Here is a 16,470-nt window from a genome sequence, read left to right as displayed (position 1 = left end):
TGTGAGAACCATAATAAGTCGGTGGCCCTCCGAATATCTAGTTGGGAAAGATTATGAAATAAAAAATGAACAGAGAGACATTTGTCTGCCTTCGGACTGCTGTTAAAGTCGTTTTTAAAAACAAAATCTGAAGTTATTCTCCCTACACCCACCTCCCAAAATGCAGCTGTGGTCTTCCGAGAACTTTTTTTTTTTTTTCTTCTTAATAAAAGAGAGCAGTCTGAGAGTGAAATAAGACATCTGATTTCAGAACCCAAAAAAGAAAGAATAAACTAAATGAGTGATGGAAAAAACATACTGACAATTTCCATTCGCAAAAAAAAAAAAAAAAAAGCATTATTTTCCTAACAGCAGGTGTTGCCAGGAGCGCAAATGGAATATTAATCTTATCTCGTAAGCCACGCCCCCTGCCCCGCCCCTACCAGGGAAGGCTACCCCCCACCGCGAGATTCGAACATCCTGAGCAGAAGTCCTGAGGAGGATTTCTGCCCTTTCTGGCTGGCACGGCTGCACGTCTAATATGTCTCCAAAACCTGGACCCACATATCCGGGGATCAGAGACCAAATGTGGCTTCCTTCCTCGCCGCTGGGAGCAACAGCGGCTCATCCCAGATCAGCCAAACCTAAACCCACAGGTTTCGTGGTGAGCCGCCAGCTGGCCCCTGAAGGAAGGTATCGACGAAACCCAGGGCCAGCAAACAGAAGAGAGGAGTTGGTTTTGGCTGGCTCAGCCAGCGACCGCTGACAAATATTTGTGAATGGCCAGAGCCGGGGAGCTGGGCCTCCATTGTTGGAGCCCCAGGCCCAGCCCCAAGTCTGGTCCTTGGGCTAAGGCCCTCTCAGTCTGTTCCCAGGCCAACAACATGGGCCTCACGGGGTCATCGGCATGGCGGGTCTCCGTGGTAGCTCAGCCCTTCTTTACTGAGGGGGCTGGATCTGAGGGCACATGGGAGACAGGAGGGTGGACGCTTGGGAGCTGTGACCTGCCGACTTGGCTGGACACACTCCTGAGAGCCTCTGCGAGGCCCTCTGCTGTGGGACTTCTCTTTAGTGAGCCTCAGTTGCCTTATCTGTAAAATGGGAAGAAAGGTTCTTGACTGACCTGCACATAGAGACCAATCCCAACAGTCACTAACCCTGAAAACTAAGCAGGAAAAGGGGCTCCGTGCCCTGTGCCCCTCCTCCAGGGACACCTTCCCTGCCCTCCTAGGGGCCACCCAGCCAATCTCATTTGCCATCCAGCCCCATAACAGCCCACCTCCTTTTGCATTCATGAGTCTTGTCTCCTCATTTAGGAGTGGACTCTCAAAGGTGGACCCCCAAGCCTCTCCTTCCCTCCTGCAGACATCACTCCACGTGTGCAAAGGAGCTGCCACTCAGGCAGAGTGAGTCTGAGAATACCCACTGGTGCTCAGCAACCTGGGACATTCTTCCTGGTCATTGCTTTGTTGACAGGACTGGATGGCTCCAGGATCTTTTTAAAATTTTTTATTTGGCTGCATTGGGTCTTAGTTGCAGCATGAAGGATCTTCACTGGGGCACACAGCCTCTTTAGTTGTGGGAGTCAGGGTCAGTAGTTATGGCTTAGTTGCCCTGTGGCATGTGGGATCTTAGTTCCCCAACCAGTGATCAGACCTGAGTCCCCTGCATTGCAAGGCAGATTCTTATCCACTGGACCACCAGGGAAGTCCTTCCAAGGTTTTTTGAACCAGCAGAACATGGAGTTCCAGGCTCCACACAATTTCCAGAAAACAGTAGCAGAAGCTCTGCAAGACCTAGGCTGATTTCTTTCTAAGATCTTGACTACCATGTAGAAATTACCTCCTTTCTCCTCTGGGTGGAAAGAGATGGGATTTTTTTGAGAGGTGGGGAGGAGGACTGGGAGGATGCTGGGCAGAGAGAGGGGAATTCCTGATACGGCAAGTGGGAAGCCAGTTTCAAGACAGATCCTGGGAAGGCCTTGGTCAACTGTCCTTTGGGGGGCATTCTTTGGGGCCGTAGCTTCAGGCAGCACAAAAATTCTAAATAAAGATGACAGAAGTTGTGAGAATTAAGCACTATCTGCCAGGGAATTTCCAAGGTTCTTCTCTGGGCTTAAAAATTACTCACACTCAAAGAACAAAGAGAGTGGAAGGAAAAAAGGTCAATCGGTGTAAAGTAGCTATTTAAAATCATAAAAGATGACGCCGTTTAAGTGGTGCCTTCAATATGTCAGCAAATTTGGAAAACTCAGCAGTGGCCACAGGAATAGAAAAGGTCAATTTTCATTCCAGTCCCAAAGAAAGGCAGTGCCAAAGAATTTCAAATTACTGTTCAGTTGCACTCCTTTCACATGCTAGCAAACTTATGCTCAAAATCCTTCAACCTAGGCTTTAGCAGTTCATGAACCGAGAGCTTCTAGATGTACAAACTGAGTTTAGAAAAGGCAGAGGAACCAGGGACCAAATTGCCAACGTTCACTGGATCATGGAGAAAGCAAGAGAATTTCAGAAAAACATCTACTTCATTGACTACGCTAAAGCCTTCAGCTGTGTGGATCACAACAAACTGTGGGAAATTCTTGAAGAGATGAGAATACCATACCACCTTACCTGTCTCTTGAGAAAGCTGTATGTGGATCAAGAAGCAGCAGTTAGGACTGGACATGATAACTGGTTGATTCAAAATTGGAAAAGGAGTACAACAAATCTGTATAGTGTTCCCCTACTTTTTTAACTTCTATGCAGAATACATCATGTGAAATGCAAGGCTGGATGAGTTACAAGCTGGAATTAAAGATCGCCAGGAGAAATATCAGCAACCTCAGATATACTTATGATAACTACTCTAATGGCAGAAAGTAAAGAGGAACTGAAGAGCCTCTTGATGAGAGTGAAAGAGGACAATGAAAAAGCTGGCTTGAAAGTCAGCATTCAAAAAAACTAAGATCATGTCATCCAGTCTCATCACTGCAGGGCAAACAGAAGGGGAAACAAATGGAAACAGTGACAGACTTTATTTTCCTGGGCTCCAGAATCACTGCGGACAGTGTCTGCAGCCATGAAGACACTCAGAAGGAAAGCTATGACAAATCTATACAGCATATTAAAAAGCAGAGACATCACTTTGCTGACAAAAGTCTGTCTAGTCAAAGCTGTGGTTTTTCTAGTAGTCATGGATGGATGTGAGAGTTGAACCAAAAGAAGGCTGAGCACCGAAGAATTGATGCTTTTGAACTGTGGTGTTGGAGAAGACTATTGAGAGTCCCTTGGACAGCAAGGAGATCAAACCAGTCAATCCTAAAGGAAATCAACCCTGAATTTTCGTTGGAAGAACTGATGCTAAAACTAAAACTCCAATACTTTGGCCACATGATCCAAAGTGCTGACTCATTGGAAAAGACCCTGATACTGAGAAAGACTGAAGGCCAAAAGGAGAAGAGGGTGGCAGAGGATGAGATGGTTAGATAGCATCACTGACTCAGCGGACACGAATCTGAGCAAGCTCCTGGAGATGGTGAAGGACAGAGGAGCCTGTCATGCTCCAGTCCATGAGGTTGCAAAATGCCCAACACAACTTAGCAACTGAACGGAAACAAAATTTAAGGAATAAAAGTAGAGAGAATTTAGAAAAAGTCTCAACAAAAACTCCTGGGGAGTTGGTGGGCCATGGAATTTCGTCTGCTCTCCCAGGGCTTCTCCGAATGAGGGGGTGCAGACTCCGGAGCTGACCTGTGTCTCGGGCATCTGGCACACGTGAGGGCAGTTGGTGGTCTTGGGAGGAGCCCAGCTCAGTGAGTCACCTTGCTGGTGGGGCCCAGCTTGCCCCTGTTGCCCTTGGCCCAGGTGCCCATGCTGATGGATTCCCCTGCTATGAATGCAGACTTCTTCCAGAATTTAGTGTTAGGCCCATGCTGATTCCTGTGTTTCGAATGAGACCATTAGGGAAGGAAACGAAGGCCTTAGGCCTGTCGGTGGTGGTGGTGGTGGTGGTGGGCTTGGATGAAGGAGCTGCCTTTTTTGACTCTGTGCCGTGCTGCGCTAAGTCACTTCAGTCATTTCCGACTCTGTGCTACCCCATGGACTGTAGCCCGCCAGGCTCCTCTGTCCATGGGATTCTCCAGGCAAGAATACTGGAGTGGGTTGCCATGACCTCCTCCAGGGGATCGTCCCGACCCAGGGACCGAACCCGCATCTTCTTATGTCTAACCTGCATTGGCAGGCGGGTTCTTCACCACTAGCATCACCTGGGAAGCCCTATTGACTCAAATCATTAAAATAAACACATCTGAAACCCCTGGATTTTTATGTATACAGTCAAACACAAGAGAACACTGAAGGGCAGAGAGAAGGCAGACTGGCTGGGGCCTTGGCCCCTGAGTGGCGACACAGCAGTGGGTGAGTTTTCTTCTAAGCCTCATTCATCTCAGACTTGGAGGGAACGTATTTAGCAACCCAGAAACACCCACAGGTGTAGACAGACCGAAATGGCCCCCCTCTGCAGCCAGCGAACCAGAAAGGAGCAGCCTCTTAAGACAGAGAACTCTTCGGCAGAAGCTGCTCTACTTCAGACAAATGCCCTAGAAAAAACTAGCTCCATCCCACCTGTGCCAGAAGGGACAAATGAAGGACCAAGATTCCACCTTCGCCAGGCTGTGATGAGGCATCCAAAGCCCGCCAGGGTGGGGTCAGGGAAGCCGAGTGGGCAGTTGGGACTCATGCCTGGGGGTCACTGACCAGCCCTGCCTCTGTGTCAGTGGAGGCTACATGAGGAGCAGCAGGGAGGCACCCTCCTCCTCCTAGCCAGGGAGCTATCTGTGTGAGGACCCAGAACCCCCACCTTGGGCGGCATGAAAGAGTACCTCCCCGTGCTGCATCAAAGCAGGCCTGGTGGGGAGCCTGACTTCTCCCCGCACCCTGCAGTGATGAGACAGTGCAGCTCTTTCTGCTACCAGACCAAGGTCAGAGGACACCAGCAGAAGAAGCCAGCCAAACAGGAAGCGTTGATTAAGTCGAATGTCATAACATAATACCCAACCTGTCCAGCTTTCAACCAAAAATCTCCTGTCATACCAAAGCCTTGAAAGATCTCACTTGAGTGAAAAAAAGACAATACGTGTCAATACCGAAATAATGGAAATGTTAGAATTGTGTGACAAAGCAGCATAAAAATGCTTCAAAGAACAACTCCAAACCCTCTTGATACACACACACACAATATATATATATATGTCTCGGCAAAGAAGTAGGAGATAGAACGAAGCATCAAATGAAAACTCAGTTGGATGGACTCAACACCCAAATGGAGGACACAAAGGGAAGAACCAGTGTCCTGGAAAAGAAACAATAGAAATGACCTAGTCTGAGCAACAGTGAGAAAATAGAAAAGAATGAAATGAGCTTCACAGACCTAGAGGACCATAACCAAAAATCCAACAGGCAGGTCATCCAGGAGGAAGCAGAAAAAAAGGGTGTAACTGAAAATGACCCAAAGAAACAGTGGTTGAAAACTTCTCATGCATTGCTAGTGGGAATGTAAAATGGCACAGCCTCTATGGAAAACAGTTTGATAACTTCTTTAAAAATTAAATATGCAGTTACCTTTCAACACAGCAGTGGTGCTCACAAGCATTTATTCAAGAGCAATGAAAACTATGTCCACACAGAAACCTGTGAACAGATTTTCCTAGCTGCTTTCTACACAACAGCCAATGATTGGAAACAACCCAGATGTCCTTCAGTGGGTAAATGACTGCTGCTGCTGCTGCTGCTGCTGCTGCTAAGTCGCTTCAGTCGTGTCCGACTCTGTGCGACCCCATAGACGGCAGCCCACCAGATTCCCCCATCCCTGGGATTCTCCAGGCAAGAATACTGGAGTGGGTTGCCATTTCCTTCTCCAATGCATGAAAGTGAAAAGTGAAAGTGAAGTCGCTCAGTCGTGTCCGACTCTTACCGACCCCATGGACTGCAGCCTACCAGGCTCTATCCATGGGATTTTCCAGGCAAGAGTACTGGAGTGGGGTGCCATTGCCTTCTCCAGGGTAAATGACTAAACTTGCTAATATAGCCACACCATGGAACACTACTCAGCAGTGAAAAAGGAACAACTGTGGATACATGCAATCACCTGGATGGATAACCAGGGAATTATGCTAAGCGAAAAAAGCCAATCCCATTGGGTCACATACTGTATGTATACAACATTCTTGAGATGATAAAATGGTAGTAATAGAAACTAGATTAGTTGTTGCCAGGGGCTAAGGAGGGAGGGAAGTAAGTGTGTCTATGAAAAGGCAGCACAGCACAGGAGATGGTGGTGATGGAAATGTTCTATATCTTGACTGCTGCTGCTGCTGCTGCTGCTAAGTCGCTTCAGTCGTGTCCGACTCTGTGCGACCCCATAGACGGCAGCCCACCAGGCTCCCCCGTCCCCGGGATTCTCCAGGCAAGAACACTGGAGTGGATTGCCATTTCCTTCTCCAATGCATGAAAGTGAAAAGTGAAACTGAGTCAGTGTCAAAATCCTGGTTGTGATCTTGAACTATAGTTTTGCAAGATGTTACCATGGAAGGAAGCTGGGGAAAGGATACAAAAAAATCTCTTTGTATTCTTTCTTATAACTGCATGTGAATCTATAATTATCCTACAATAAAAAGTTTAGAAAAATAAATTTATGTTCATTTAGAAAACACAAAAGAAGAAAAATCCTCACCCCATCCCCCAGGGATAATGACTGTTAGCATTTTGAGTGTCCTTCCAGATCTTTCTATGCATATAAACACTTGCCATGAAAACTAGCACTGTGCTGCACACGCAACACCCTTGGCACAGAGTGAGCTTTCTCACCACGTTCGTTGTTTGACTGTCCGTTTTTATCTGTTCTAAACACAACTATGATGAACATCCTTATGCTTTGATAATTTCCCTTGGATAAATTGTCACAAGTGGATAAATTGCAAGGGCTAGGGGTTTACATGTTTTAGAGGCTTTTGTAACAAATTGTTGAATTTTCCTGCAAAAACATACTCATTTCTACTTCTAATATACAGTGTATTATAAGTTACTGTTTGTGTGGAAACAAAAAGAAACCTATACACTTGTCTCTCACTTGGCAGCTTTATTTTTAATTTAAAAGCGCTTTTTTACATACTTGTTATTTTCGGCTGTGCTGAGTCTTCATTGCAGCGGGTGCTTTTCTCTGTTTGCGGCGAGTGAGGAGCTCCTCTTCGTTGTAGTGCATGGACTTCTCTCCCTGGTGCCTTCTCCTGTGCAGCACAGGCTGTAGGTGCGTGGGCTTCAGTCATTGCGGTGCCCAGGCTCTAGAGCACAAGCTCAGTAGTTGTGGCTCAGGGACTTAGGTATTCTGCAGTATGTGAGATCTTTCCAGACCAGGGATTGAACCTGGGCCTCCTACATTGACAGGTGGAGTCTTTACCACTGAGCCACCAGGGAAACCCTCACTTAACAATTTTAACTCCCCCTGTAAACCCTGCCACCTAGGGAAAGCTTTTCAATTTCTTCATTTTTATACAATGTTTAAAAGTTACTTCCTATTTACAATTATTGCAAACTACAGATTATATTGCCCAAGTTGTATAGCACATGCTTGAGCTTATTTTACACCCAAGAGTTTGTGCCTCCCACTTCCCTACCCTTATATATAGCCTTTCCCCACTGGTAACGACTAGTTTGTTCTCTACATCTGTGGGTCTGTTTCTTTATTTTGACCACACTAGAGCTCAAACCTGTGCCCCTTGCAATGCAAGGGCAGAGTCCTAACTACTGGATCACCAGGGAAGTCCCTCTTGTTTTTAGTTATATTCATTAGTCTGTTGTATTTTTTAGATTCTACGTATAAGCGATGTATCAAGTATTTCTCTCTGTCTTCTCCCTCTTAGTATAATGCCCTCCATGTCCATCCATATTGTTGCATATGCAAATGGTCGTCGTTTTTTTTGTGGCTGAGTAGTATTCCATTGTGTATATACCACAACTTCTATTGATGAACACTTAGGTTGTGTCCATGTCTTGGCAATTACAAATAATGCTGCTAGGGAACATTGAGGTGCATATATCTTTTCAAATTAGTGGTTTGGGTTTCTTCAAATATATACACAGGAGTGGAGTTGCTGGGTCATATGGTAGCTCTATGTTTTATTTTTTTAGAAACTTCCATACTGTTTTCCACTGTGGCTGCACCAATTTATATTCCCACTAGCGCTGTACAAGAGTTCCCTTTTCTGCACACCCTCGCCAACATTTGATACTGGTAGAAGAAAAGCTTTTCAGTGAAAAAAATTTCATTAATTTTAATGGGAAAATGATCCATTTAACCCCAAACCCAGGATACCCCCAAATTTTCAGAGATACAAAATTATCAAGTGAACATCGAAATTGAGTTTGTGTAAGTAATGATAATTTTAGAGCAAGTAAATACCGTTTGTTCATAAAATGCAGTGCAGTGAAGGCCTGTTGTATTGGGCAAAGAGATGGATCACAGAATGGGATGGGAACCTCATTTGCTAGGATGTGGAGCTTCTCTCCGTAAACTTTCTTCACTCACTTTACAACTTTGAGAGGCTCATGGTTATGCTGTTCTCCAGCTGGACTTCAAATAAGGTTACGACATGGAAAACACCATTAGGGCAAAACAGGTGGCATGCAGGAGCACTGCAGTGATGGAAGCAGCCCTTTGGTGCAAGACTGAAGGGTCCCCAGGATACCCCCCACCCCTTTGCTCTCTTAGTCTGCAGATCAGAACATATGGGGTTTGTCCCATGATGCACAGCCCAGATTTGTTCTGTATGAGAATCTCTGGCTTCCCTGGTAGCTCAGCTGGTAAAGAATCCGCCTGCAATGCAGGAGACCCCAGTTCGACTCCTGGGTCGGGAAGATCCGCTGGAGAAAAGAATACCCACTCCAGTATTCTTGGGCTTCCCTTGTAGCTCAGCTGGTAAAGAATCTGCCCGCAATGCGGGAGACCTGGGTTCGATCCCTGGGTTGGGAAGATCGCCTGGAGAAGGGAAAGGCTACCCATTCCAGTATTCTGGCCTAGAGAATTCCATGGACTGTATAGTCCATGGGGTTGCAAAGAATCAGACACGACTGAGTGGCTTTCACTTCCTCAAGGATGAGACTCTCTGCTTTGAAAGTGTCAAGTAAATCAGTGAGCCTGTTTGCCAAAAACTACCGTGTTAAATATCACGTCTGTAGCCCAAGGCTCAGGCTGCCATAACGTGATAGCAATAGATTGAGGCCCACCCTAACAGCTCCATTTTAACTTAGTCACATCTTTAAAGGCCCTCACTCCAAATGCAGTCACATTCTGAGGTCCCAGGGGTTGAGGCTTCAACATACGAATTTGGAGGGAACACAGTTCAGCCTGTAATAATTTCTTATAGCATTAAAAATTGTTTATTTATTTATGTTTGGCTTTGTTTGGGTCTTTATTGCTGCACAGACTTCCTCTAGTTGCGGCGGTTAGCGGGGTGGCTGCTCTCTAGTTGCACAGGGTTCTCACGCCGGTGGCTTCCCTTGTTGCAGAGCTCACAAAGGCATTCAGCCTTCAGTAGTTTCAGCTCAGAGGCTCATGACTGTGGTGCACAGGCTAAGTTGCTCCGTGACATGTGGCATCTTCCTGGAACAGGGATTGAACCCGTGTTCTCTGCATTGGCAGGCAGATTGTTAACCACTAGACCACCAGGGAAGTCTTCTTATAGCATATTTTGTTCATGGCTTGGGGGTGAAAATGTCAGTGTACCTAAAGAAAGGTTGTTTAACAAATGGTATAACTGTTCACGGGCCATGATGGTTAAAACGTCATTAATAGAATGCTTGTTAGCTGAAGCTTCCCTTGTGTTTCAGCTGGTAAAGAATCCGCCTGCGAGGTGGGAGACCTGGGTTCGATCCCTGGGTTGGGAAGATCCTCTGGAGAAGGGAAAGGTTACTCACTCCAGTATTCCGGCCTGGAGAATTCCATGGACTGTATAGTTGGACTGTAAGAGTCGGACACAACTGAGCGACTTTCACTATCCAGTGCAGTTCTGTGTATACATCTTTACTGCAACACGCATAGAATATGTTCCCAAAATGGGAATGGTTGCTTTAAGAAACATACTGAGTATCTGGGGACAGTCAGGAGGGTTTGCTGTATACTCTAATTGTATCACTTTAATTTTGTTTCCTACACATGTATTAATGTATATTCTAATAAGGGAATAAAATACTTATTTTAAGTCAAGAGTTGACTTAAATCCTGAGTGATCATAGGGACCTATCTGTCATATTCTCTCCTGTAACCCCAGGCCCCATTGCAGAGCCTGGTGCATAGGAGGCCTTCAGTGAGAGTACTGAAGGAATGAAGAAATGAATTCCTCTGCAGATATTTGGACATAGGGACCCTGGCCAGCGACCCCAGTGACCCTCTCTTGTCTTTTCCCTTTGTTTGGCAGGCGGCAGCAGAGACCCCCAGGAGGGAACAAGCCCCAACAGCATGGTGACCACCCGCCGGGCAGTGCCAAACACAACAGGGACCACCAGAAATCCTACCAGGGGGGCTCGGCGCCCCACCCCTCAGGGAGGTCCAGCCACCACGGCTACAGCCAGAACCGGCGCTGGCACCACAGCAACATGGAGCATCCTTCCGGCGACAAGGGGAAGGCAGGCGCCCACCGTAACGCCAAAGAGACCATGCCCACGGAGGGCCCCAGACTCGAGGATGCCCTGGGGGATGCTGGGCACGGCGGTCTCGAGTCCCCCCGCAGCCCTGATGCCCTGGCCCTAGCGGCTTCCGAGAGGCTCACCCTGCTGCAACCGGGGTGTCCAGAGGCCGAGACAAAGCTTAAAGACAGTATTATTCCCGAGCGCGGCGGGGAGCGCCCCAAAATTACCCTGCTCCAGTCTTCCAAAGACAGGCTGCGGCGAAGGCTGAAAGAAAAGGTACCGGTAATTGAATTTTCCTTGTTCTCTTGCACCAGGGAGGACAGCACGAGGTAGGCACCTGGGTGGAAGGGCTTGGGGGTGTGGGCCTGGGGAGCCTTGTGGAGGCAGAGACCAGCACCTACTGTCTGCTGCCCAAGAGACCCCTGGTCTACAGAAGGCAGACCCATGGCCAGCTCTGCATGTGAACTCCCTCCAGCACGTCTCACCCTCCAGGAGGCTCAGCTGGACACCTGGTACCAGTCCCCAGCCTGAGAAGGGAGGGTAGGGGAAGAGGCATGTGCCTCCAGGTGATGGGAGGGTGGCAGAGAAGGCCTGGTGCCCCCCCCCCAGCATTATCTGGGGGCGGATGCCACCCTGTTAGTGCTAAAGGGCATCTGGGGGAAACACAGAGCCTATGAGATAAGAATGCTTCTCCGCAAGGTGAGTACCAGCCAAGCTGTGCTTCCTGCCGGGGAAAGCAAAGGTGAGCTGGACAGAGTGCAGCAGGCTGGCTTCAGCCTTGCCACTCACCTCCCCCACAACCAGTAGCAGGGAGGGGCGGCGGGGAGGGGCGGATTTAAGGAGGCACTCACTCTCAGCATCGCTCAGATGCCCATCCTGCATGGGCATGGCCCTGAGAAGGAGGGCCTCCTTAAATTTGGAAAGAGCTCTCATTCCTCACCCTACTCCTGCCCTGGCCTCCAGAGCTTGGTTCACACATTCAGGAAGAGATGCCCCGAGCCTCCAGAGGAGAGCTGGGGCTCTGTCCCTGGCAGCATTGGGTCCACTCTGCTCACCCTAGCTCCCCATCCCCAGCCACGGGTGTAAGTAAGGTCACCTTGGAGAAGAAGTGCTCCCAGGAAAGGCCAGCTTGCCCCCAGCTTTCCCAGGCATGGGGAGACTACACGGAGTCCTCCTTGTGGGGCTTCTGCGGAGCTCGAAGTTCCGGGCTTCTCCCCAGCCCCTCTCTCCTGCCTTCTCTCCTCCAACTTTCACCTCCGAGGGCCAGGTCCACACCCAATCAGTACAGGGCAGGTCAGACCTCTTCCCCGCTCAATTCCTGAAGCTGACATGCTGCTCCTGGCGTCCCTTACAGCCCTGAGTGCCCACCCGTACTCCCCACAGGGCAGGCACTGTGAGGTCCTGGAGAAAAGCATCCTTCATTTCCTTGCGTCCCAAAGGTAGGAGCCTGGAGAAGTTCTCAAGTGTACACCATGTGTGGTCTCTGCCTGAAGAGTTTCCTGGACAGATTGCTCCAATCCAGCCAGAGAGAGAATTGCTAAGTTCTCTTCGGTTCTGCTAAATGCAGCCGTGGTGCCACAGAGCAAAACAACACAGGCTTTAGAGTCAAGCAAACTAGCTGGGTCCTCACTCTGCCTTTGATTGACTGGGTGGCCTTGGGCAAGCCACCTCGCCTCTCTGTGCCCCCAGTGTACCCATCTGTAAAATGGGTGTCACACAGTGGTGTAATACCGCCTTGTAGACAGACTGAAGGTCAAATGTCATAACCTGTCAGAAGACCCTTGTGGGTGATTATTCTACATACCGACCACTATTCCTGCCCGTAGTTGGGATGGGGCAGGAAGAGAGAGACAGAACAGATAAGGTAGATCTGTGATGCCCGTATTTCAGCTGCAAAGACTGCCTTCAGGTCCAGCCTCCTGAACTCCTGGACCAGGAGGACGTGGGCTTGGGCAATGGCAGGACTCAAAGAAAGCTATATAGACCATCTAATCTAACCTCTTCATGTATCTGGGAGGAAACTGAAGCCCAGGGAGTGAAGCCATTTCTCAGAGCCATCCAACTAGAGACTGAGACTAGGTTCAAGAGCCCCGGGCTGAGCCTCCAGCGCAGAATTCTTCCGTTGATGACAGAATGGCAAACATGGGCACCCCTCTGTGTCCCTGACCCTGCCCTTCAACCCTGGTTTCACATCCCAGCAGTTAAGTCCATCACTTGTGGCCACCAGTCTCCTGTGTTTGAGTACATACTTCTGAGACTGTCAGATCCATTTTCTTCCTCATGCAGTGCAGATCTGGTCCCAGTTATAGTGAAACCTCTAGTGGGTGTAGGGTTTTTCATCTGAAATTTCCCTCCGAGAAGTGCCAGTTGTTTCTGCGGCACTTCGGAGGATTCCTTAGTGTGCAGTACTTGTTGTAAAAAGCCAGCACACAATGCCAAGGCCGTGTCACAGGGCTCCCTGTACCCAGAGAGCATGACAGTCCTCGGGCTGAAGTCCATCATGAGCCCAGAGCCGAGAGTCTGGAGGACTAGGTGTAACCACTCTGTGGGCACCTTTAACCAACACAGCAGGCATTTGGGATGCCACCTCCTTCCTGACCTACTCTTCCTACCCTTGTTTTCTCTTGGCCCAATTTCTTATCTGGTAGTTTATTTCTTCTTTAATAAGCCCCATTAAATCATCTCTACATTGAGACATCTGATGGACGGGTAGATCCAACACATCAAGCCAGTGTATATGAGAAACCTGGTTAAGAGCTAGAGCTCACAAAAAAAGGATCCACTCAGGGTGTCACAGGGGCCGAGCAGAAGGGGAACAGGGAGCCTGGGGCCCAAGGGTCCTTGGTGGAGGTCGGGTCCCAAGGGGATCAGACCGCTGGTTCTAGAAGTAGCACGGGTCCTTTCTGAGGGTGACTGCCCTCCCTGCATGGAAATCTGGAAACCCTCGGCGGAAACCCAGGCCCCACTCAGGCACCGCTCGATTTGTCCCCTACGCCTCCCCCCCTCCGCCCCCACCAGGATGAAGTGGCCGTGGAGACCACCAGCCCTCAGCAGAACAAGATGGACAAGTTGATCGAGATTCTGAACAGCATGCGGAACAACAGCAGCGATGTGGACGCCAAGCTCACCACCTTCATGGAGGAGGCCCAGAACTCCACCAACTCGGAGGAGATGCTGGGGGAGATCGTACGCACCATCTACCAGAAGGCTGTGTCCGACCGCAGCTTCGCCTTCACGGCCGCCAAGCTCTGCGACAAGATGGCGCTCTTCATGGTGGAGGGGACCAAGTTCCGCAGCCTGCTGCTCAACATGCTGCAGGTAACGGGCGCCGACAGCTGCGCCTCCCGCCCCGCCCACCGCGGGCCGGCTCTGGAGAGAGGGCTGCGGATTCTGACCACGGTCGGACTGCTCCCGAGTTCCACCCTTGCCCGATTAATTATAGAAAATAAAAAGGCACTCAGAGGGCAAGGGATGAGTGGCCAGATTTGCGTGTGTTTGTGTGAGGGCTCCATGGTTACGATGGACCAATATAATTTTATAGGTGCTCCGTGTGTAACCAGCCTTCCCCTCTATTTCCATGATAAGAGGGCTGCCTCTTGTCTTAGGCCCGTTCTGTGCTTTGACCTCTCCGCGTCCCAGCGGACACACAATGTGCCATGGACTTTTCTTTTCCTTCTCCTCCCCCCGCCCCAGGACCACCCCCAGGCCCTGCAGTGACGCGCTGCTTGTAGGTGGTGCTGAAATAGGTCTCAGCAAAAGGCATATAGCAAAAGGGCTTTGAGTGGCGAAGCTGCGGTCTGTCTGCTGACGCGCTGGGCTTCTTGAAACCTCTTCTGGGGCAGAGAGAGGTCAAAGGCCGTCTCGTTTCTTGGTGCCTCCCCACTCCAAGCCCCTCTACCCGGAGAGCTTAATCCTTCCCCTCCCCTTCCTTCCTCTGTGGGTGCCAGTGTCCAGCGATGGTTTTACTGGGGTGTGTGATGGGCGTGGGCCCTTAAACTGAGTGCAGGGTTGTGTGATCTCCCAGGTGGGGAGGTGAAGGCTGTCTCTCTTCACCGTGGTCACAAGGGAACCAGTCCCAGCTCTGGTGGCATCGTGAAGAGGCAGCAGGTGGCATAGGATGGTGGCTGTGCCAGGCCTGGGACTGTCCTTGGAGACTCTTGGCTGGGGAAAAAAGTCATCTCTGCTCCTCCTCTATACCTTAGACGGGTTGAGATATGCATTGAGTTTCAGCCCAGGTAGGGTAAAACAGGAGCTTGAAAGTTCCAGAAGTAGGATCACAGAGCTGGAAGAAATACCTGCAGGTCTTTCTTAAGGATGGTGACCGTGTAATAGATCAACTGAACCGTGACGTTTCTGAGAGTCAGGGGCTGTATTCATCATCAGGCCTAGACCACCCCCATGTCGACCAGGACATGTGGTCACCCTGGTCTTAGCCACCTGATTTCGCAGTCTCGGCCGTCCCTTCCCCAGGAACAGGGAGGGAGGAGCCCCCTCCAAAGGCTGCCCGTGGGCTCCATCCCGCCGCCCTCCCGTCTTCCCAGGGTGACTGCTCACTGCAACCCGAGCCGCGCTGGCCAGCCCAGGCTGCTTCTGTCCAGCTTGCAGCCCCGATCAGGTTCCCATTCCTGGATCGCCCACGCTCCCCGGTGACGAATTCCCGCATTACCTGAGGGATTTGCACGTCGGGCATGTTCCTCGTGGGCCGGAATGTCCTGGGAGAGTGTGGAGGGTGATGGCAGGGAGCAGCCTGTCTGCCACGTATGGCCAGGCCTGGGGGGAGCGGAGTGGGGGGGTGGTCAGGGACAGATCGACCTTTGGCCTTGGCTTTCGTGAAGAGAAGGGCCAGGATAGGGCAAGACTTCTGACGGTGGTTGCCAGCTCTGCGTAACCAGCCGGCGCCCGCGGTGGACACACACACAGGGTGCGGGATGAGAGGCGTCCAGCTGGGAAGGGCAGCTGGCTGCAGGGGTCATCTGAGATCCTGCCCAGGTCAGGCTTCTCTTCCAGTGACCCGCGGTTAGAGCGGCCTTGTTCACAGTGTCCGGCAGAGCATCCGCACTGGGACGAGCTCAGCCTCAGTCAGAGCCCTTTGGCCCCCTACCCCCAACCTCTCTGTTCTGGCCTCTCTGTCTTAGGCCAGCAGGATCACAGTGTCCCCTTGGCCCCCACTGCCCCCTTCATCCCTTGCAGCCTTGGCTTAAGTGTAAGAGGGAGCTCCTTGAAGTGTGTAACCAGAGGGCTGGGGCTGGACCCTCAGGCCTCCTGGGTCGTGGTTCAAGGCCCCTTGGCCCCCATGGAAGGTGGGCTGGGTGTGCTGGACTCCTGGCACACCCCCCGTTACAAGACCCAGCCTCGCGGGCCCTGCTCCTCTGCTGCTGAGGAACTGCTGGGTTGGAGTAGGCTTTCCAGGCAGCGTCATTCATAGCCATTCACCACCCCAGACCCACAAGGCTCAAGAAAAGAGAGCAGGGGGCATAACTCATCAAACCCCACTTTCCTTGTGACCGACAGGAGTGTCTCTTTTCACCTGCTTTCATTCTCTGGCAAACCTGTTTTGTATCCCTTCCCTGGGCCCCAGCACCTTCCCCCCCGCCCCCCGCCCCCCCAGCCTTTCTCCTCTGAGGTTCATACTCAGCTGCACGCACTCAGGGTCCACTGTCTCTGGATCCCCAACCAGCCCCCAGTTCAGTTCAACCGCCCCAAGACGCCCTTCACGTGGTGAGGTTTCACCACTCCCTCCGTGTACAGGTTCTGAGATCTGGCTTAGTGATACTGGCTGCATGATGCTGGCTACAAAGTGGACAGGCTGCAAGGCGCCCTGTGAACACAG

The 16,470-nt window shown here is 50.4% G+C and overlaps 1 protein-coding gene and 1 long non-coding RNA gene across 3 annotated transcripts in view; one reads left to right on the top strand and one right to left on the bottom strand.

Moving 5' to 3' along the window:
• The window catches only part of CTIF (cap binding complex dependent translation initiation factor), a 324,153-nt gene that overhangs the window by 208,385 nt on the left and 99,298 nt on the right, over window positions 1-16,470 (top strand). Inside the window, exons 8-9 of one of the 2 annotated variants that reach the window (XM_040264524.1) lie at window positions 10,430-10,922; window positions 13,659-13,958. In XM_040264524.1, the coding sequence (XP_040120458.1) occupies window positions 10,430-10,922; window positions 13,659-13,958 (793 nt within the window). The remainder of the gene's footprint in view (window positions 1-10,429; window positions 10,923-13,658; window positions 13,959-16,470) is intronic. The other variant, XM_040264525.1, reaches the window with a different exon arrangement.
• LOC120881005 lies at window positions 9,577-16,393 on the bottom strand. Its single transcript, XR_005725183.1, has 3 exons — window positions 16,286-16,393; window positions 15,307-15,410; window positions 9,577-9,615 (listed from the first exon to the last, which is right to left on the bottom strand). It is a non-coding gene; the product is annotated as an uncharacterized LOC120881005 (long non-coding RNA).

Source organism: Oryx dammah, unplaced genomic scaffold, assembly GCF_014754425.2.
Source record: "Oryx dammah isolate SB20612 unplaced genomic scaffold, SCBI_Odam_1.1 HiC_scaffold_22, whole genome shotgun sequence".
NCBI lineage: Eukaryota > Metazoa > Chordata > Mammalia > Artiodactyla > Bovidae > Oryx > Oryx dammah.
This window is presented reverse-complemented; position numbering and strand designations above follow the sequence as displayed.